This window comes from Spinacia oleracea, chromosome 1, assembly GCF_020520425.1.
Source record: "Spinacia oleracea cultivar Varoflay chromosome 1, BTI_SOV_V1, whole genome shotgun sequence".
Lineage (NCBI taxonomy): Eukaryota > Viridiplantae > Streptophyta > Magnoliopsida > Caryophyllales > Amaranthaceae > Spinacia > Spinacia oleracea.
In genome coordinates, this window is record NC_079487.1 from 107801136 (window position 1) to 107823372 (window position 22237).

The 22237-nt window shown below is 33.8% G+C and overlaps 2 protein-coding genes across 2 annotated transcripts; one reads left to right on the forward strand and one right to left on the reverse strand.

Moving 5' to 3' along the window:
* The first annotated feature begins 625 nt into the window (after window positions 1–625).
* Window positions 626–7956, forward strand: LOC110786768 (uncharacterized). The gene is made up of 4 exons (XM_021991343.2): window positions 626–1295; window positions 1818–1991; window positions 4701–5108; window positions 6859–7956. Exons 1-4 carry the CDS (start codon window positions 963–965, stop codon window positions 7759–7761), a joined length of 1818 nt encoding a protein of 605 aa, XP_021847035.1. The 5' UTR covers window positions 626–962; the 3' UTR covers window positions 7762–7956.
* An 890-nt stretch (window positions 7957–8846) lies between these two features.
* On the reverse strand, window positions 8847–11070 carry LOC110786769 (uncharacterized). Its single transcript, XM_021991345.2, has 4 exons — window positions 10849–11070; window positions 10631–10745; window positions 10362–10479; window positions 8847–9818 (listed from the first exon to the last, which is right to left on the reverse strand). Exons 1-4 carry the CDS (start codon window positions 10947–10949, stop codon window positions 9076–9078), a joined length of 1077 nt encoding a protein of 358 aa, XP_021847037.1. The 5' UTR covers window positions 10950–11070; the 3' UTR covers window positions 8847–9075.
* Window positions 11071–22237: the final 11167 nt, after the last annotated feature.

Below are 22237 nucleotides of genomic sequence, written 5' to 3' on the forward strand. Positions count from 1 at the left end.
AATTTAAAGGTTGGAAAAATATAAAAAATATAATGATGAATAAATATTGGATGTTAAAGTGGTGGAGTGGAAGAGACTAATGAGTAAAGTAGACTATTAATAACTTGATGTTGAATAAGGAAAATGGAGTGGAAGAGGCATTAGAAGTTGTAAAACATAGAAACAATATAGAAAAATTTAAAAAAAACAACAAAACAAAATGAAGGATAATGGAGAGATGCCATATGACTTCTAATAATGAGATGACATATGGCTTCTAATAACATATGGATTTCCTTTTTAAATACTAGGTATAAACTAGGTATAGTCGTATAGATTGATTTCATCATGGAATCATATGCGAGGTTGTGGTAGTTCAAACACTAATCTTCTCACTTATAGGGTATTCAATGCCTAATTTCAATCTTCCATCTGAAATTTATTATATTACATGTGTATTGAGGATAACATAGTTATTCTAAATGATAGAATATCGTATGTGGTAGAGTTGCGATATAACGATATTCTTTTTTTTTTTGTTTTTGAGAATATATTCTATCATCAAGAATAACTACGTTATCCTCAACAATAAAAGCCAAAGGAAAAAGGGTAGAAGAAAAAAAAAGATTGTGAATATGATGATGAGAAGACCCAAATTTTTTTTAAAAAAAAGTTTGCTCTCACAAGTTGTTTTCCTTAGGCCCAATACAAAGTAAACCAACTCCCTTTCCCTCTAAAAATGTTCAACCCCATGAGAAAGTATTAAATAGCTTTCTTAGACTTAATCCAAACCCCCCAAATCAACAACCTTTTCTTCATTCTCTCATTAATCCACCATTTTATCAATTTCAATAAAATTACCAATTCCAACATTACTCAAATAAAAATAGACAAAAAAGACTGAATCTTTGCATAAATTCATCAATTTCTACCCAAAAAACAGAACATTTTCTTCTGTTTTTTCAACAATTTGAATTGAAAAGATGGCTATTTGGCCAGGAAGAGGATCAACAACGAAGAAATACCAGGTAAAATTGAAGGAATTGAAGCTTGAAGGATTACAATTCGAAGGTAAAGAACGAGTAAAAATGGCGATTGAAGTGAAATGGGAAGGAGCTCATAAGTCTGGATTTTATTCGTCATTATACAAGAAATCTCATCAAAATCGAACCGCGTTCTCCAAAGAAATCGAGCTTATGAAATTGGATGAATCAATTGAATGGAGCAATGAGTTCGATCATATTTGCAGTTTTTCTATCAATTCTAAAGACCCCATTTCATTTTCTCCTTGGATTGTTTCATTCCACATACTTTATGTAAGTTTTTGAGTCACTCTGCCTCTGTTTTTCAATGTTCATTATTATTAAGGATTTGATGGTATTAATATTACATGCCGTATACAATACACTCATTGTATACAAGTTTACGCAGATGTATTTATAATTTTATTCTTTGCCGAGTATCAATTCGCCTTTTATTTTTTATACGGAGTATTAAGTATGCTATGATTTTAATCAACTGAAATTGGAAATTAGGGTGTTTAGTTTATGGGTTTAAGGTATATTTCTTAAGTTTATTATTGGGTTTCTCTTAATTTGACAAAAAAGGGTTGGAATCATTTTATTTATGGGTATATTTAATTTGTTTCCCCTAATTTAGTTGGAAAATCAGAAATAAAGATTTCCTTGATTTGTTTGTTATATACGAAAATGATTTTCCTGTATTTAATTAGTATTTTTTGTTTCCAAAAGTTGATGATCGTGACAATTTGGCGTGATTATGATTTATGAATGACATAATAATTACAGTACTTAACTTTAATTTGGTAATATTTACAGGTGGAGAGTGAAGAAACATCATCATCATCTTCATCTAGTGGTAATAAAATGCAAGTAATAGGCAATGCAAAATTAAATTTAGGAGAATTAGCTTCAAAAATGGAGGCGCAAATTCAGCAAATAATACCCATCTCTTTAGAGTTGGATGGAGTTGTCATGAAATCTTCCCTTCAAGTAAGAAGCATTTCATTTTTCTTTGCTATATGATCAATGACTCAATGTGCGAACACAATTGAAGTGTGCAACACGTATAGGACACTTCCTTCATCTGAAATTAACAGTGTAAATTAATCTATTAATGAAAAATAGAGTCCGGATAAAATAATTGCTTAATGTGGACTAAAATCTTTTCAAGTCCAAAAAATATAATTTTTTCCAACTTTTAATTTTCTTATAATTATGGAAAAGACCTTGATGAAAAAGGAATTCAACCCAAAAACAACTTAAGAAAGACAATAAGGAAAAGGTTAGCTTAGATTCTTGTATGTCTAATACTTCGTATTGTAGAAGACCATTATTGTAGATTTAGTATAATATCATGTGCTCATAGACACTTGTTTGTCTGGTCAATGATTTCCATTGCATTATGCCAACCTTAATTGACGAATTCCACGTACTTCTATCTTAAGTTATTATAAAACTTTCTTTGTCACGCTTTGTTATTATATATCATGATACCAACGTGCTTGTATTTAGTTATATGAATTTAATTTGGTAGTATATGCTTGTGTTTTCAATTGAATAAATGCCTGAGTAATACTATCATCAAGATTTTTGCCTAATAATTAAGACTGAGTGATTGTGTATGATAGGTAGTCTATATCACTACAAAAAAATTGTATCATTAACAATGGAAAATACCGTCGCTAAATGCCATTAATCGTTGATTAATTACGGGATATCTGTCGCGAACCCGCGTCGTTAATGGAAAATCTCGTCGTTAACCCGTCGTAAAAGACATTTTCGACGGTTGTTCCCGTCTTTGTTTGGTTATTAGCCCCGTCGCAAAAGTTTTACAACGGAATTGTCGTAATTAGGTTATCGTTAAAAATACAAATTCTTGTAGTGATGTTGAAAAGTTTCTTTCCATTATTTATAACTAGATTTTAGCCCGTGCGATGCACGGATTCTATTAAATTGTTATGTGTATATACCACTTTTATATATCAGATTAGATTAGTTTTTAATTTTGCATTGAATTTCATTTTAGATTTTATTTATTTATTATGAGAGTGTTTGTTTTTTGATGAAATTGTATATGCGTAATATTAATAATCAATTAATAAAAAATATCTACGTGACACTAATCATTTCTTTACGTGGCACTCGACTTTTTTAATTCAAAATTAATTTTAAAATCTTATTTTTCATTGGCCGAAACCATTAGTTTTTTCTACGTGGCGCTCTAATATTGGATTAATGTTTGATTTTAAATTGAATTTTATTTATTTTATTTTAGATTATTGTTTTATTTTGGAAGAATTTTATTTTAAATTTATTTTTTAATTATTAGAGTGTTTGATTTTAGACGAAGTTGTATATATTAGTAATTAATTAATTAAAATATCTACGTGGCGCCTAATTAATTATCAACCTGAAAATCGATTATTTTTTAATTATTAGAGTGTTTGATTTTCGATGGAGTTGTATATATTAGTAATTAATCAATTAAAATATCTACGTGACACCTATTAATTATCTACGTGTCACTTGATTTTTTTAATTCAAAAAGAAATTAGAAATCTTATTTTTCATTGGCCGAAACCATTAGTAATTCTAGGTGGCGCTCTAATCTTTCAGCAAATATGCCTCCTTTATATATGTATATTAGATTTATTTTGTCCGCGTAACTCATTCATAAAAAAACGGATAAATGCTTAATGAAACCAATTTAATCAAGTATCATCATTCTGTTAGCCAGTCAAATGCAAAATTCAGTTTATATAATCCGTGTCTGCAAAACAAAAGGCCGCAAAAACTTAACCATAAAGGTACACGTCTCTTGAGGAAAACAAAAAGGCACAACATAAAAGTATATTACTCCAATTTTTAAAAAGGTTGACTTTAAACATCAAAGTTTAATGAAATTTATCAATTATTTGTCAAACTATGGTCATACTTTTTCACTTTCGCATTACACGATACAATTTGATTTTAACACTATTCACATAAATTATTTTGACTTTATTTTGTAATTTGTATTTAAGAAGAAACATAGTTATGTAGAGTTTTATTAGATTTTTCTCAATAAATATTTTTTAAATATCAATTTTTTATAATTTTTCTATCCTTAATAGTAAATATTAATGTTTGAAATTGTACATTGATAAACTTGCCAAAAGAATTGTGTAACCTTAAAAGAACGGAGGAAGTATATATATATCTAGTGTTTGGTCCGATCGATGCCCCGAGTTACTACTTTGAACATTACATATTGGGGTGTGCATTATGTAGAAAATCTGTGAACATTATACGCTTAGATGTTCCAAGTTATATGTATTTGTGTACAATAAAGATTATATCTAATTGTTGGCTAAGATGGTAACATTTCAACTTATCATGTGACAAGTCCCAATTTCGAATCTTATTGGAAAACATTTTTGATGTATGTTATATGTGGTATATATTATTTATTAAGGAGATGACGTAACATGTTCTAGTGATTAGAGAGCTCTACGTAGCAAGTATACGTTAGAGACACTTTTTAATACTTAATCTGTTCTTATTTACATGACACAATTGGATTTTAGACTTCACACAAGCTCCTTTGACTTTCTTTTGTGATTTATACTTAAGAAAAACATAATTGTATAGGGTCTTATTAGATTCGTCTCAATAAATATATTTTTAAATATAACACTTTGCAATATTGCACTGATGCAGGTAATTGTGAGCTTCACTGAGATGAGAAACACATCCCACTCGCGTACCTTATCCCATGACTCGTTTGGAGTCGTTCAGAACTCGAGTGAATCAGCGAGTTTGCTAAGGAGAACTAATAGTCAAGGTGCTTCGTTAACACAAGAGAAAGCCAAGAAAAACAAGCCTCGGTTATTTGGGAAACAGTTTAGTCTTAAGAACTCGGGTGAGTCTTCAGCTACATCTAGCTCGGAGAGTGAGTATGTGGTTGTAGCTTCGAGCAGCAAAAATGATGAGTCTAACTCAGTGACTGAGTCGAAGAGCTCGTTGAGTTCAGAGACACAGTTGGACTTGGTCACCAAAGGTGGCTTTTGGAAATGGAAGAGAAGAAAATCCATGAACAAAACTGATCAAAAGACTGCATCTACTGTGGTATGTGCATTCTTTTAGCTAACAAAATTTCTTATGTTTCTGCACATAGGCAAAAAAAACTTAATGGTACACATAGCTAGAAACTGACATTGACATGGAAATTTAAGGCGTTATATAGTTTACCTCGTGACAATTTATTTTTGAAAAGATTGATGATCAAAGTTTTGCATATGAATAATACTCCTTCCGTTCCTAAATAAGTGTCACATTTTCTTTTTTGGCGTTCCCTTATAAGTGTCGCATTTCTATTTTTGAACATATACTTTTCCCACTTTTCCATACACTTTTCCCACTTTTCTATAAATCATGATTAATTTTACTTACACATTCTACATTTTTCCACTTTTCAATCCCCACATCCACTTTTATTTGTACTTTATTCAATTAAACAATTATCTACTTTATCCTTTCCCCCAAAAAAACATTCCCAATCATTAACTCTTACACACTTTATAATTTTATTAATTACCGCGCCGGAGCCCAAATGTGATACTTATTTAGGAACGGAGGGAGTATGATGATGATATGCGCAAACCAACTTAAAAGTTTAGAGCACATAGTATTTCATCAAAACATCGCCCCAAAACCGAAAGAATTTTGTTAAAAAGTCATCCGAAATAGACATGATAATCCGAAACTGGACTCGACACAAACACACTTGATACTCCGTACTACTTTTGTGGAGTGAAAGTTGCGAAAGAGAAGGTAAATAGACATTAATAATGTACGGAGTAGAAGGAAAAGAAAACAAAGAAAATGTTTGGTAACAACAGTTTATAGTTGCAATGTCATTAATCATTATGTCTATGGAAAACTAATCTGCCTTTTATTAATTATGATTTATGACTCTATTTTTAGCAAAATTTGTTTTTAACTAAAACTAAACCAGAAAACTCAAAATTCAGACATTCAGAGACAATAATAGGGACCCTAAAAGCAGACAATTTTAATCCGTGCTCCCTCTAGTTTAAGGGTCCCACAATCCCTTTTCTTTGTTAATTTTTTTGATCATTTTCTCCCTTAAAGTGACTAAGGTAGGGATCATATTTCCAAGGATATGCAATGATTTATGTTACATCATGTTTTTGAACATTTGAAATCATAATCTTTTAAAGTAGACTTCCTTCCATTTTGGTGTATGTTTGTTGTACCTCAACCACTATCTTTGGTCCTCGGCTTTATATACCATCTGCCCATCACTGTGTTTTGGTTCTATCATTAGTATACAGTTCTGTTTCGAATACAGGAAGATGATTTATCAGACACGTTCACTCGACTAGTCTTAGCAGAGGTTCAATATACAGAGTACTGCAGTATAACACATAGGTTATGTTCTTTTCTCCTCAAAAACCTTTGTCCCTTATCTCAACTTATGGACCCTTTACTCATAAACATATTAAGTTGTGATTTGAACTTATTGACTCTTATCCGAACTTTTCACTCTTGGTGCAATTAGGGTGATTTATGAGTCAGTAGTAATGCACTGAAATTCGTAATGGTCCGAGCTAAAGATGGTTGTGTGCCAGGCCGGTTCGGGTTTCAGACCGGCCCACGGGCCGTCGTGCCTAAGCATAAATTTACTAAATTTAGCGTGCTTTGTCATAATTTGTCTTGCCGTGCTTTTTCCCAAAAGAATGCGGCCTGGCTCACGACTTCGTTTTTCGTGTCGGGTCGGGTCTTGGGCCGGTTCAGCCCACAGCCACCTTTAGTCCGAGAAAGAAATTGACCTGTGATGTGCAACATTTTACAGGATGTAGAAAAGTCTTGCAATTCTAGCAGCTGGGAAGAAAAGGAACTGGTGAGCAGAGATGGGAAAACAAAGCTAAAAGCCAATGTGTTTTTCGCCTCATTTGACCAGCGTAGCGAGAAAGCAGCAGGGGAGAGCGCATGCGCTGCTATAGTGGCAGTCATCGCCCACTGGCTCCAACTCCACGGAGTCATGTCGTTAACAGGACCCGTATTTGATCGCCTCATCACTGAGGGCTCCTTAGAATGGAGAAAACTTTGCAGCGACGAGTCAAACAACCCCGACCGCCATTTCGACCTCGAAACCATCATAAACGCCGAACTCCGGCCCCTCGCTGTCATGTGGAACAACTCCCGGTTCGGGTTCTTCCACCCCGAGGAATTCGACCACCTAAAAGACGCTGCATCTTTCGATGAGATTTGGAAAGAAATCAACACAGACGTGAATGAATCAGACCCAAGAGTCTACATCGTCAGATGGAACGAGCATTTCTTTATACTCAAGGTGGAGGCTAACGCTAACTACATCATCGACTCCCTAGGAGAACGGCTCTATGAAGGGTGCAACCAAGCGTATGTTCTGAAGTTCGATGATTCGACATTGATGCTTGAGAAGGAACAAGGGGAAGAGAAAGAGAAAAGCGAAGAAGATAAGGTGATATGCAGAGGGAAGGAATGTTGTAGGGAGTATATGAAGAGGTTTTTAGCAGCTATTCCACTCAGGGAGCTGAAAGAGGAGGAAGCTAAGGGTAAAACAGTTGATGTGTTTGCGCTATATAAGAGACTGCAGATTGATTTTCATCTCAGTTCTAATTCTTCTGCTGCTTCTACAGCTAATACTTCTATTACAGCCTCTCCTGATACTGAGCCTCACTTCCTTGTTGATAATGAATATGTACAGATTTAGACTCTTTTGTTTGTGTATAGTTTTTATATCTGATTGGTTAGAAACTTTAGATTAGGACTAGAAAACTTCATGGGTGTGCTGGAAAGAAGTTCATTTGTGATTGTTTTTATTTTTAATTTTAACATTGATTGAAAAGTTTTGTCCATAAAGTAGAGAAGAAAAACAAATAAAGATAATCACAATTTTCTTCAAAAATCATAGAGCAAGAATGTTGTGATTTCAAAGATTCTTCATTGCCACTTAACCAAGAAACAATCTACTGTAGGAAAGAAAAACTTAATGGCTAACATGTTAGATTAAACATTAAACTAATGCAACTCCTAGTGCCTCAAGTAACAAAGTGAAATATGACTGATCAAATTGCACTGAGGGACCAATAATGTTATATTGTTATGTTATGTTATGTTATGTTAGGTACTTAGGTGGTGGGACATTAAATTGTCTACATTTGTGATGTTATCAACCATTTTTAACTTGATAAAACAGACAAATTTCCCTGACCATCTATTTTTGTTTCAATTTCCATTTTATCATCTCCTTTAGATTTAATATACTTCAATATATTTAAAACCTTTCAAAAAATATTGGCTAGTCTATTCCAAACATCAAAAGCTGGACTTTGGGCCACCCTCATTTTAATTATTTTTTCTTTTATAAAAAAAAATAAAAAGTTGAAATTGGACTAGAAAAAGACATCTCTTTGCACCCCAAGCACACAAGCCAAAATCCCCCCATTCTCCCCCCAACAACAGAAAAGACAATAAAAGTCTCACAAGTCTTTCTAAAAACCCCTTTTATAAATATCCTTCCATTTCAGCTTACTGTTTGTCCTTAATCAGTGCTATCCACAACCTGGCACTCATATTCATCACACGTCTAGGACCGGCTACTCGTAATAGATTGCTCCAATTTAACCAGAGGTCTCGGATTCAAACCCTAGGACACAACATTATACAAGTGCGGAGTATGATATATGGATTCAAGCAAATGGATACTGTTAACTTGTTAAGTTAAAGGGTAAAAGGCTATGTTTGAGACATAAAAACTCAATTAAAGCAAATGATACAAACTCATCATAGAAATGATGCAGCAGAAAGTTGACATGACATTTGATACAACAGTTATGTACAAAATTCATGGTTTCACAAGCAGCAAACTCGTCCTAGGAAATTATGCGACTGAAACCAAACAACCCGAATGGGAAAACATGCCGCAAAGTGAAGCTACATTATTTACATATACAACAATGAAAACTCCCACTTGCTAACCTGAAATTCTCTACGCATCTAGGTACTGAAAGCTGATAACTATTAACTAACCCGTAGTTCTTGTTCCTTTGTAAGAGAAAGTCGGCAAGAACTTTGGCTCCCATGAATGACGCGGATCTTTCATCTGATCAACTGCCTTTCGCTTCCTTACCATCAAATTTACATCCAAACTCTCGTCTTTTAAACCAGCTTTGCTCTCATGATACATGGAAAATATCTCATGCTTAGAATCCACACCATTTATTTTCCCTTGAAAACCATTACTTCGACCATCTTCATCCTCTTGCATTGATGGAAACCCCAATCGAAGAGATAAATCACACTCATTAGTAGGTGGTTTGATAGCAACTTTTGGTTCACCTATCCTATTCATTATATAATCCTCATTACACAAGGAAAAGTTTCGTGACATGTCTATTTCAGGGCGGTCATCTCTAAGGGGTTTCGAAGTAGGATGATCAACAAGCTTTAGTTGTGGCTCCATAGGTCGAGGGCAGGCACCATAATACAGTGGATAAACAGCACATGACTGTGATCGAAATGAACCTTGACCAGGTAAGCAGTTTTGTCTAGATAGGAAGGACTCATTGTTTAAGCAACTATTAATAGGAAGAGTAAGATTTTGTGGCTCTTTCCCTCGAAAATTTGAGTAAAGAGGCGCAAGGGATGAACTCGGGTTGGGACTCCTCTCACAGGTTAAATCCGGGTTTCCGGTTAAATAACCCCTTGGGTGATTGTTCCTTTGGCTCCTTGAAGATCTTCTAGGAAAACAACCTAAATGGAGAGCAGCTGCAAAGAGATGTACCATAATTTCATTTACCTTTATCTTAAAGACAAATTGAGACCACTAGTGAAACTAATTTTCTAAGTTTCCGTAGTGGTGGGTAGTTTACCCGATGGATAGACAAAGTTGTTTCCAAAACAAACCCATGAATACACACAACATCATAGTTCTACACTTCAACCAATTTTAGTTATTTGTTTAATGATGGGATAAAGCAAGAAAAGTAGGATTAGCCTATTGGGATAACTGAAAACACTTTCACAAAAGATGAACCCTAATTATCACAATACTACTGGTGCAAAATGAATCATTAAAATCAGAAAAAGCAAAAAGGAAAACAGAAAAAGGGTCATAAGCCATAGAATCATAGACTTCAAATTTCATTCTTTTTATGAATGTTTTGGGTACGACTTTATGCTCCTCCAAGACTTAGACCAACTAACAGAACTAGTTAGTACTAAAGTTTGCAACTTGGCTTAAAGCACACAACTTTGTTTTCCTACCCAGAACCCACAATATAAAATTGGAAAAAAGAGAGAGAAAAATACCTTCAATGCAAGGCTGCAAAAACTCCGCTGTATCTTCAGAGCACTCCTCACGGCGGATGATGGTGTTAATTGCATCATTAGCTCGATCCCACAGCGTTTTAAGATCCATATACTCAGCCTTCAAATTATCCACATTGTAATTTTTCACCAAAAATTCAAATTTTAATTCAACTTAAATAAATAATAAAATACCCAATTGATGAAATTTAATACGGAGTAGCAAAAGAATTATAAAAACAACAATAATAAATAATTGAAGAAATTCGAACCTCGGAATTAGCTTTAGAGTAGATAATTTCCTCAGCTTTGAGAACAACAATGGGGAGTTTCTCTTGCCATTCTTTCTTCTTCTTTGTTGATGGGCTATGAATCTCATTTGCAATCCTTAAAATCCAAAACAAAAAACAGGGGATTTTCAGAAACAGAGGAATTAAAAACATGTGACTTTACCAGTTTTAGAAAGAGGAAGTTAGAGAGAGAAAATAACCTGAAAATCTCTTGAATAAGGGAGCCTCTAATGGGTTGGTGCCTTTCACTATGCCAAGCTCTTCTAACACACTCATAAGGCCTTGGGCCGGGCCTTGGCATTTTGAAACAGAAAAGGAGAGAGAAAGAGGAGAAGGAAAGGGTGGGGGAGAAGAAGAAGAAGAAGAAGAAGAAGAGTGAATGTGTTTTGTGGGCTGCTAAAATTTTCTACTTTGTTAAGTAAGTTCTTTGGTTGGGGGAACTTGGTGGGGGGTGTTGTCTTCTTTGTTGTTGCTAGGACTTTGCTAATGTGGGGGCAACTTTGCAGGCTCACAAAATAATAACAACAACAACAACAACAAATCCTTTTGAGTGATTAAAATGTGTGAAAATTGAAAATCGAATTCAAAAAAATACTCCCTAGTTGTGTTCCTTAGAATAACATTTCTTCCCAAATTAAAAAAGTTTACATGTTGATGTATAGAGAGTTTGATGAGGTGATTTTGGAATTTAATTGTTGATTTTCTGTTTGTTAATAGGTGTTATTTATTTTTCCGATCGATATTTTATTTTTGACTTCTTTCTTTAGTCTATTTATCGGTCACGTGTTAAAAAGGATGGCAATGTCATAGCTTATCATCTTGCAAGACTAGTTCCCTTTAGTGTAGAATATATTTAGGAGAATTATTGTACTTCAGTTATTTCTCCTTAATGGACTACCTATGTTTCCCCTCAAAAAAAAAGTTGGTTCTTGGAAACCTAATTTGAGATAGTACTTTACTTTTCTACATTAAAACTAGAGGTGATCAAAAACTCGGGTTCGGTCTAATTAGATTTTTCAATTCATGTTTAGGATGTAGACTAGGCCAAGACATTATTGATATACTAACATACTATGCATTTTTCGATTAGTTACTTGTACAAGTACTGGAGTATTACTTAATACCAAGCAAGGCTTTGCTTAGTGGTAAAAATGTGGCCTCATAACCTTAAAGTTATGGATCAAACCCCATTAGAGACTCTTTGGAGTGAGGATTTCCTTTATAATCCCCCCTCACTTCCAATGAGTCTGACCTTCATCTTTACCTTCTAAAAAAACTACTATTACTTAATTCCAGAGTCCATCAATGTCCAGGTCCCTGATATTGATATGAATGTCCAAAAAAATAAAAAGTGATAACGTTGTATTGCACTTGTCTAATTGTAACGCCCCGACCTCTAAATCACATAATTAAGCAGCAAAATTTACCTAATTCGGTCAGGACATTACTGTCGTAACTCCCTCTTGGAAATTACAAGGCAAACATCAAAACATAAGCTATTAAATCCTTCAAATTAACATAATAATCCTTTATATTCCCAAAATAAAAGTACATAACTTACTAAAAGTCTTTAATTAAACAATTAAAACTTAGAACATAAACTAGGTGGAAAATATTATAGTGAAATCCTCGCCACTACTCGTTTCCATCGTCCCCAGCAAACAGCAGTACCTAAAACAGAAAATAAAACGGTGAGCCGAAGACTCAGTAACGAACTATTCTAGCAACGTAAATACATTTCAATTCATTTTATTTGATAACAGGGAGAATAGAATATGTAAAACATTTATTAAAACAACATATTTAATTCATTCATAAACTTTTAATTAACATGCTAGTTGTCGGCAAGTACGAACTGTGAAGGATTTCTCCACGAGGGCCTGGGCCCATAAGAGACTGGGCTCATAATCGAACTGGTAACATTTGGCCTGAGCCCGAGCCTGGGCTCATAAACCATGAGAGACTGGGCTCGTAATCCATGGGTGGACAGGTGTCCATAGGTACATGCATGGCCGATAAATAGAAATATGGTAGTTTATATACTGCCAGACAAACTAGGTCTTTTACTTTCATTTATTATGTTTTATGTAATTTTACTAAGCCTTGGCTTTTGTATTTCAGTTGAAATAACATAACTCTTTGAGATCATAAAACATCATTTATATTCTGAGATCAATAAATTATCATTTCCTTAATGGTATCGCATAAAATTATTTTATGAGAAAACTCAATCAAATCATATTATAAAGAATAATTTAATCAAATCATAATTCATTCCCACAAGCCATAAAACATGTCAAAACATTTCATTCATAAATTTAATCATAACGTCATAATTTCATAATTATATTTAGAAGGGGATTGCGGGTACTAGCAATAGCCGTTACCTCACTTCCGCGATCTGCTAAGGCTTTTCCTTGGTTCGTTCGTCCTGAGCTCCGAGACCAATTTCCAAAGGCCCAAATTGAAATGGCCCAACTTAAATATGGGTTTGAGGAGAATAAGTTAAGTTTCAAATTGAAACATAATTGGTTTTGCTTTCTGGAAAAAGAACACGAGCAGGGGAAGGGGGGGTGCGAAACAGGGGAACACGAAGGGAGGAGGAGAGGAAGGGAGGGAGGTGGCTGGGCTTGGCTTGGCTTCGTCGGGAATTTCGACGGTGATGGTGACAGTGGTTGAGCGGCGGCGGAACAATGAGAGGGACGAGAGAGAGAGGCACGAATAGGGTGAGGAAGCAGGGGAATTAGGGTGGCGATTCTGGGCGGAGACAGGGGCGGCTCGCCGGGGATTTCGAGGCGGAGGTTGGTTGGCGAGATGATGTAGGTGATTGGAGGTGGTGGTGTGTGGCGTGGGTGGTGCAGCGAAGAGAAAAGAGGGAGAGGGTAGGGGAGTCGCGAAGAGAAGAGAGAGCAGGGGAGGGGAGGGGGAGATACGGTGGGGTGGTGGTGCTTGGTGGTGAACGGAGTTGGGTGGTTGGGTGACGGTGCTGGGCAGTGGTGGTTATGGTGGTGGCAGACGGTGGTTGTTGGTGGTGGTGGTTGGTTCGAATCAGAGGAACAAAAGGGAGTGAAATTGGTTTTTGATTTTGATTTTTGGTGTTTGAAATTACTTTCTAGAAGGCTGAATTTGTAACTGAAGAAGAGAAAGAAGTAATCTTAGACTTTGCTATGAATGAGGACCAGATTGAGGGAAAAGAAGAAGGAAAGAGTTGATTTCCTTCTTCTTGGTACACGTGAAGAGCAATGTAAATAGAAGAAAAATAGAATCCTTACTCCTAAGGGCATTTTGGTCATTTCACAAGATTATGCTAAAATTTCATAAATTTGTTGTTATTTTTAGAAATTACTAAAAATAGAAATGTTTAGATAAAATAATTCTTTATAAAAATATCGTTAACGAAAAATAAATTTTCGTTTATAAACTTATCGTTTAAAATAAATCGTAAAAACGTTTAAAATAACGAAATTCGATTATTCGTAATTAATTATTTAAAAATAAATCAAGCTAATAAATATTTTTAATTTTAATAAATCAAAATTAAAAATTTCGGGGTATTACACTAATTGTCTCGCATTTGATGATAAACTCTAATTACTTGTATTTGATAGTATTATTCCTAATTAAAAAAAAATTAATTCTATGTATTACTCTGTATTCCTTTTTACTCTATAATATAACTAGCTCTTGAGTCCCGTACTTTCTAAGAACGAGCGGTTATATATTGGTTGTTTAACCGTATTTTGAAGTTCTAGTTTTGTTAAGGGTTTGCGATTTTAATGAGAACTAGCTTTTTGGCCCGTTCGATAAACGGGATGATTATAGGAAGAAGAATTTTTTTTATATTTTTTTTACACGAAATGAACTCCTTTTATGTGTTTTTTTGTGTATATTGTATTTTCCTTTCTTTCGCAAACTTCATTATTAGTCTTCACATTCATATATTTACCATTGATGAAAATATAGTGTTTTTTAATAGTATGAAGAAAACATAGTTAATCATACATGCTACTACGTATATTATATAAAAATTATGCCAATAGAGCATCTCCTATCTCTCGAATTAAAACTAAATACTTCGTATATCAAAAACCATAAAATCGTGAGTGAAAACTGTGACGTTTTGGTCACAAAAAGAAGTTGATGCTCATATTTCCCACCAGCTGTAAAATCTTGCTTTTGCCATTAGAATTTAGATGCACCTGAAATCTCTAAAAGTGGTTATATTGTCCCGTTCTCAATGTCATAAAATTCGGCTTATATTCCAGCTTCTTTACGTCACTCCATGTATTCCACTTTTACGCTTAAAATGGTTGTTTACATCATGTCCATAAAATGTTCGATGAAATGCTTGAACGAAAAGTAGACTCTTAATGACTTTCATGACGTCATTACTTCCCACTTAAATTAAGTCGTATTAATATTAAAGACAAATGACATTCCCATCTCGTAAAACATAAAAATACCCTTGGTTGCACCTAATAATTTTCTCCACCTTGAGTCATTAGCATTATCATGTTCATGGTACTCACCGTGTATCCATTAACGAGAATCAAATTTGTCTAATTCATCCAGTCCAAACAAATTATCTACTTCACCATCAAATATGCCGATTGTCATGGATTTTCCAAATTTAGCAGAACATGATATTGAACCCAATTGAACAAAATTCAGAAATAATACTTTAGTGACTTTAATAACTACTACTTAATAATTAGAAAGATCATTGTAGGAAAACAACAAACCTGCAAACGAATTCAATAAACTCCTTAGCTTTAATTTATCTTTTTCAAGAAATGTGTCACAACACTATTATTTTTCGTGGAAGAATCTAAACTAACAGATCAAAGAAAAAAAAACCTTAATTCAAATCAGAAGCATAGCAAAAACTGGCAGATAGCATGAATCTAGAAACAAATTAGAGCGAAATATATCATTATGCTTAAAATGGATTAAAAAAAGATAAATATAGGGATGACAAATTTACCTCAATTAAAATAAGATTATATAAAATCAATTAAGAGAACCCTTGCACCGATTTCGAACAATTTTAGATTTGAAGACAAAAATGCACAGAAAATTAAGATTGTTGCAATGGAGAAACCCGAATGAAAATTGGTTGTGGGTATAAAAACTAATTATATCCATAAACTCCTACCTTTTCAAATTCATCCATTTATAAATTGATTAGTTAATTAATTAATGATTTTAAAATTACAAAAAACCTTTCAATGAAGGAATGAATGAATTTGAATGAAACCGTATGAATTAACGTTGTCATTAATTTTGAAGGTTGAAGGAAGTTAGAGAGATAATGAAGGTGAAGCATTTTCCATAAATCTTTGTACAATCATAAAGTTTTTATTTTTTATATAAAAAAGGAAATGAGGATGCCACGTGTCATAAGTGGATTTTAAAAATAAAAAGAGGAACAAAGAGAGGAGATGTCAAATGTCACAATGTCATGAGTGGTTTGGGTTTTTAAATACTAGGTATTGATTGATATGTGATTTAAATAGAGGTGAAATTTGAAGGTTGAAAGAATATGTAAATTAAATTGTAAATTAATATTGAGTGTTTTAGAGGGAAACAAAATGGAAGAGATTGAATTAGAATATGAATTAAAGGTGATTTGATGTTGAATGAGGAAGATGAAGTGGAAAAGAGGTTGGAGACTTGGAGCAGTAAATTATACTTCCTCCGTTCCGCAATAGATGCATCGTTTCTCTTTTGGACACTATTCATTAACTAATTTTGACATTTATTTTTTCACATTATGTAAAAACAAACGTAGTCAAGTGAGATCTTGTTAAATTCGTATCAATGTGAGGATTCCAAATATCAATTTTTACTTACACGCAATTAGAGATATTAATGTTCAAAGAAGCATGTTGAGATACATGAAAATATAAATGATTCAAGTATTGCGAAACGGAGGTAGTAGCAAACAACAAAAGAAAAAATTGAAAGGAAACAAAAAAAAAAAAACTAAATTGATAGATAAAAGAAGGGGATGACATGTAGGTTGTAGCGTCTAGTAATATATGATTTCGCTTTTTAAATACTTCGTACTAGATATGGATGTGCATTAAAGTTGCCATTGTTTAATGTTACATACGGAGTAGTATTATCTTTGAAGGGCGTTTAGGTACATATTTTACATAGATGGACAAACATATATTATAAGCAAAGCAATTTTGTATATTCATATCTAAAACCCCCACCCCCACCCCCACCCCCACCACACACACCTTCTTTTTCATTAAAACTTTGCCATTATTTACAAGTTCGTCATTGGCACATACAACTATATACATGTCCGATTAGGCACTACCAAACATTCTAGTTTCAAACCTCATAACTCACAAGCATTACGGAGTATTATGAGAAAAAAGATGAAAGAAGGTGATTAAAAAAAACGCTATCTTACATGCTTGTCTATTTTTGGCAAAAAGTGGAAGAGGTTTACGTCCTTTTTGCAAAGGTTTATACGATTCAAGGATTAATAAATAAAAAAAAACTTAATACACCTAATGCACCATGAACAAATCACCAATTCAAGTGAAGAGGATCAATCGTATTAAAGCAAAAGGTAAAGTTACTTTGCCAATTTTGAATTATCTTCTTTTTGTTAAAAGAATTGAGCATTTTTAAGACGTGCTTTTAGATTGACAATCTACCCATAGAGCATGTCCTTTTTCAATGCAAGTTAGTTTGTTGAATATTTCAAAAAGCTACTTTGTGTGTTTGGCTAGAAGCTGTTTGAAAGACCTTTTCTAGTCCAAAAAGCTTTGTTAGAAGAAACTCATATAAGGAACTTTTTTTGGAAGAACTTAATTTATTACTTCCTCCGTATTTTTTTAAGAGATACACTTGGCCGGACACGGGTATTAAGAAGAATAATTGAATGAAATAAAATAATAAAGCAAGTGGGGTTGGATAGATATTTTAATAATTAAATATGTGGGGACCATGTCATTTTGGTGGGTGGAGGATGAGGTGAGTTTATGAAAATATTTATTTAATAGGATGGTGGGTGATAGGGTATATTAGATATATTATTTAATTAGATGGTGGGGTTGATAAGTTACTAAAAATGGCAAGTGTATCTCTTAAATAAATACGGTCGGAAAAGGCAAGTGTATCCCTTAAAAAAATACAGAGGGAGTAATTGTTTTAGTTAATTAAGTTAACAACTACTCCGCATTTATCAAACACTTTTATACAAACATCAAAATACAATCAGCTAGTCAAACTAGGTAATACAATCAATGAGTCATACAATCTAATATAAATAGCTAACCACTTGTAACTGCACCATTATTTTTATTATATAATCACTCCCTTTCTATAACCCAATAGATATTAATCACTTTCGTGTGGCCAATGAAATTTAGGTCCTTTGATCACCAATGAGTCAATGACATTGCTCAAGCATCATGATCACCAATAAGGTACGGAGTACTACGTACAAATGAAATCTCTTTAAGTTTTTGGTACATGTTTTATGACTTCATCCTCTACCAATCCAACCACGTACCCATCTATGATTTACAAAGATCATTGTAGCCCCTAATTCTCTATGCCTACAAATCTAGGAGTGCTATCCACCAAACTCCATGTTCCATCATTATCTAAGGAGACAATTTGTACAATATAATGTACGGAGTTTGTCGATTAGTTTAGTTGGTAAATTTAAAATTCGAAATCTATCGCCATTAATGTTGTACTGTCATAGCAAATTGTCCCATTAACTTTCACAATCGTGTAATATTACCCCATAATTTTTAACTAAATAGACGTTATAACTCTTGTTATCTGCAGTATGTTACTCCTTTTAGGGTTGATTCGCCATGAAAGAAAGAAGACCAATTTTCTAATAGTCCACTTCAAGCTGAAACAATGGCATTTGGCTAGGCTTAACGGTTACGGTCGGGATTGACATAATAACAGATTGCTTTGAGCTAGTCAGAGCGTTACAAAACTCAGATATGGCAGGCATTAAAGTAATTCTACGAAGTACTTCGTATTAGATATTACTTCGTGTATTTTTTTTATAATCAAATTAATTCATTGATAAAAAGTCATACGACATCTACATAAAGATTTGAATCTAACAAATACATAACATTCTAATCAAATAAAAACTTCCTTTCACCATAGCTACAGATCGTAGTGTATCAAACATTCTGTATACCCTCTTTTATATCGCTGTGAATTACAGCCTTCATCGACGAGGGGGTCTATAGATCTGTTGTAGCCGTGGCGAATATGATTTCTGTTTGATTCGTCTGATTGTAGTCGAAAGTCGATCTCGCATAAATCTTTACCAAAGAAACAACTTAAATTAAACTAAACACACAAAACTTAACTAGAATCAAACCCACCACATGAGTACTTACTATGGATTTATATTACATCCTTCCATCCTATGAATCTTGAATAGTTGGTGAAATCATTTAGAAGTAATAATATTTAACAATGGAATGAAGGAAAGTCAATTGAGTAAATTGGTCATCCAAATCTAAGAAGAGGCGCTACCAAAGACTGAGAAGGGGATCATTATTTAGTTCTTTTTTTTTCTCGACTTCTTTCATTGTTATTTAGGAAATAACCATAAATTTGATATTTTATTTGATGATGTAGATAATACAACACAAAATAACAAATCTAGGTTGATAATTAATACTTCCTCTGTTCCGGAAATATCGCACCATTTGTTTTTTACACTATTTACACTATGACTTTGGACATTTTTTGTGATTTGTACGTAAGGAAATTTTAGTCATGTGGGGTCATGTTAGATTCGTATCGATATATATTTTCTAAATATTAATTTTTTGAAATTTTTACTTGCATACAATTTGAGATATTAAGAGTCAAAGTAATGGTTAAAGTAGTAAAAGTCAACCTTGGTGCGATATTTCCGGAACGGATGAAGTATTTGAGATGAAATAGAGAAAATAGATAATGAGAAAGAATCTAATATACATATATAAAGGAGGCATATTTGCTGAACTATTAGAGCGCCACCTAGGATTACTAATGGTTTTGGCCAATGTAAAATAAGATTTCTAATTTATTTTTGAATTAAAAAATCGAGTGTCACGTAGATAATTAATTAGGTGCCACGTAGATATTTAAATTAATTAATTAATTACTAATATATACAATTCCATCCAAAATCAAACACTCTAATAATTAAAAAAAATCTAAAATAAAATTCATCCAAAATCAAACACTAATCTAAAATAAAACTCAATTCAAAATCAAACATTAATCCAACATTAGAGCGCCACGTAGCAAATCTAATGGTTTCAGCCAATGAAAAATAAGACTTCAAAATTATTTTTGAATTAAAAAGTCGAATGCCACGTAGATAAATAATTAGGTGCCACGTAAATATTTTTATTAAATAATTATTAATATTTCTTACATAGAATTTCATCCAAAATTAAACACTATAATAATTAAAAAATAAATCTAAAATGAAATTCAATCCAAAATAAAAAAAATCAATTTAATCTAATATATAAAATATAACAGTTGATATATGTAGGAGTTTTATTTTAACGTAACAATTTAATAGAAACCGTGCATTGCACGGGCTAAAATCTAGTAACTGATATTTGCGGTTGTTAGGCGTAGTTTAAGTTTTTTATAATTTGTAAAAAAGTTAAAAACACCCATTATTAATTTTTTTTGACAAAACCCAATTAGTTATATGGATGGCGCCTCATGGCGGGTTGCATTCGGGTTGAAAATTTCATCCTTACCCAACCCATTTAATTAAACGAGTTGGGTTGGGTTGGGTTGACCTGTTTAATTAAGCAGGTTGAAAATTTTGACCAAACCCTTTATTATTGGGTTGCGTTCTTTTGCCAGCTCTATCAAATATCAATAGATTTAGTTATTGGACGACACGAATCTGAAGCTTGACCCGTTAAGTGCAGCCCAAAATAACGGAGTTTGGCCACACAAAATTGCCCTGAAACTTGACCCGACCCGACCCGACCCGACCTGTCTTTAGATCAGGTCTAGAACATTGACGCTCTCCCATAAAGATTATGTCTAATAGAAACCATATTGAATTGATCCTAACTTTACAAACCCCTAGACAGCTAGACTCGTTCTCCATGCCCTATAATATACCTTCCGTTATTCACTACTATGAAAGAGAAGGACGAGATCAAGATTGGTCGAGTTGGTAAACACCTCCTAAGTCCAAACTAATACCCTCGTAATAAGGACTCGAATACTCTATTCCTTTCACGAGTATGTACTATGTAGGGTATTACGAGGGACGATTTTAGTCCGACCCGGACCCATATATGCTTAATCCAAACAAAAGTGGAACGGGAAAAGCAATAGTGACATAATAAAAAAGTTAGAAGAGACTCAGAGAGGGATCAGTGCATCCAAGCCAAGGATTGGATGTTGGATCATCAGGATATACAAGGAGTATAATTGAGGGGTCCTAATTCAGCTTTACCTTTATTTCATTCAAAAATGTAACTTCTCAATAATTCATGGATTGAGAGCTTTGTCTGTACTCTCACTCAATATGTTAAGATCTGACCCATAAAAGATCATGTGTGAATTTCACATTGATAAAAAATAAGAGATATAATCACTTAATAAGATCAAAGAACTACTCCCCTTATTATCATATGGCTTAATGTGAAACCTCCTACGATCTTGTTAAATGAACTATCTCTCTATAACGGGTGCAGCCTACCCCGTATTTAACATAACCACATGCTTGCTTCCTCTTTAGTCCCGCCTCTCAAATCGGTTTGTCCATTTTCTTGCATGGGTGGCCCGCCCATTTGTTTTTCACTTCAACTTTGCTCTTCCCATTGACTTCATTGTCGGCTAACTTGAACCGGCACTTGGGGCTTCATTGTTGGACACTTGGACCTACGGAGTAAGTTGCTATTCGCTAACCCATGTGTGTAACGGTAAAATCTGACCCGTTATTATTATATATAAAGCGTAACAGTTCTAAAGACTCGCGGCAGAGCAGTCAAAAACTAACCCGACTCGAGAAATCACATGAACCGACCTGTATTTTTAAGGACCCGTATTTGCCCTGAGACCCAAATGTTGTTAAATAGGAAATCCGTAACCCGACTGTATCCAATCCGTTAAAATCAACGATCGATTTCGGCTCGTTAGTGCATGATCCGGACCTGAACCTGACACCCAACCGAAATACAACCGATAACAGAACTGAGTCAACTGACCTGACCGAAAAATGACCCGAACCCGATTCAACACCCTACCCGATGTCAACCTGAAACCAATTATAACCCGATGAAACCCGTTATTGACTCAACTCATGACAACCCGTTACCATGATTTTATGCGACGTGTTGACAACCCGATTTATCATTGACCTAACTAAATAATAACTTAAATCAAGTTAACATTATTTTTTATAATTACCTAATCGATCTAGAATAAGTGAAAAGCGTTAAACCAAATTAATAAAAAGTAATCATAAGGCTTAAACTTGACTAGACCGGATAGTTATCGGATTCGGCCTTAACCCGTATCTGATAGTGAACCCGACCTGAATTTTAACCTACC

What these genes read in the sequence shown, in the direction of transcription:
- LOC110786768 (XM_021991343.2), top strand. Translation starts at nt 963, where the DNA reads ATGGCTATTTGGCCAGGAAGAGGATCAACAACGAAGAAATACCAGGTA. An exon ending in TTTCATTCCACATACTTTAT is followed by an intron (nt 1,296 to 1,817) that starts GTAAGTTTTTGA and finishes TAATATTTACAG; the next exon opens with GTGGAGAGTGAAGAAACATC. An exon ending in TCATGAAATCTTCCCTTCAA is followed by an intron (nt 1,992 to 4,700) that starts GTAAGAAGCATT and finishes GCACTGATGCAG; the next exon opens with GTAATTGTGAGCTTCACTGA.
- LOC110786769 (XM_021991345.2), bottom strand. Translation starts at nt 10,949, where the DNA reads ATGCCAAGGCCCGGCCCAAGGCCTTATGAGTGTGTTAGAAGAGCTTGG. An exon ending in CTTATTCAAGAGATTTTCAG is followed by an intron (nt 10,746 to 10,848) that starts GTTATTTTCTCT and finishes TTGGATTTTAAG; the next exon opens with GATTGCAAATGAGATTCATA. An exon ending in ACTCTAAAGCTAATTCCGAG is followed by an intron (nt 10,480 to 10,630) that starts GTTCGAATTTCT and finishes GATAATTTGAAG; the next exon opens with GCTGAGTATATGGATCTTAA.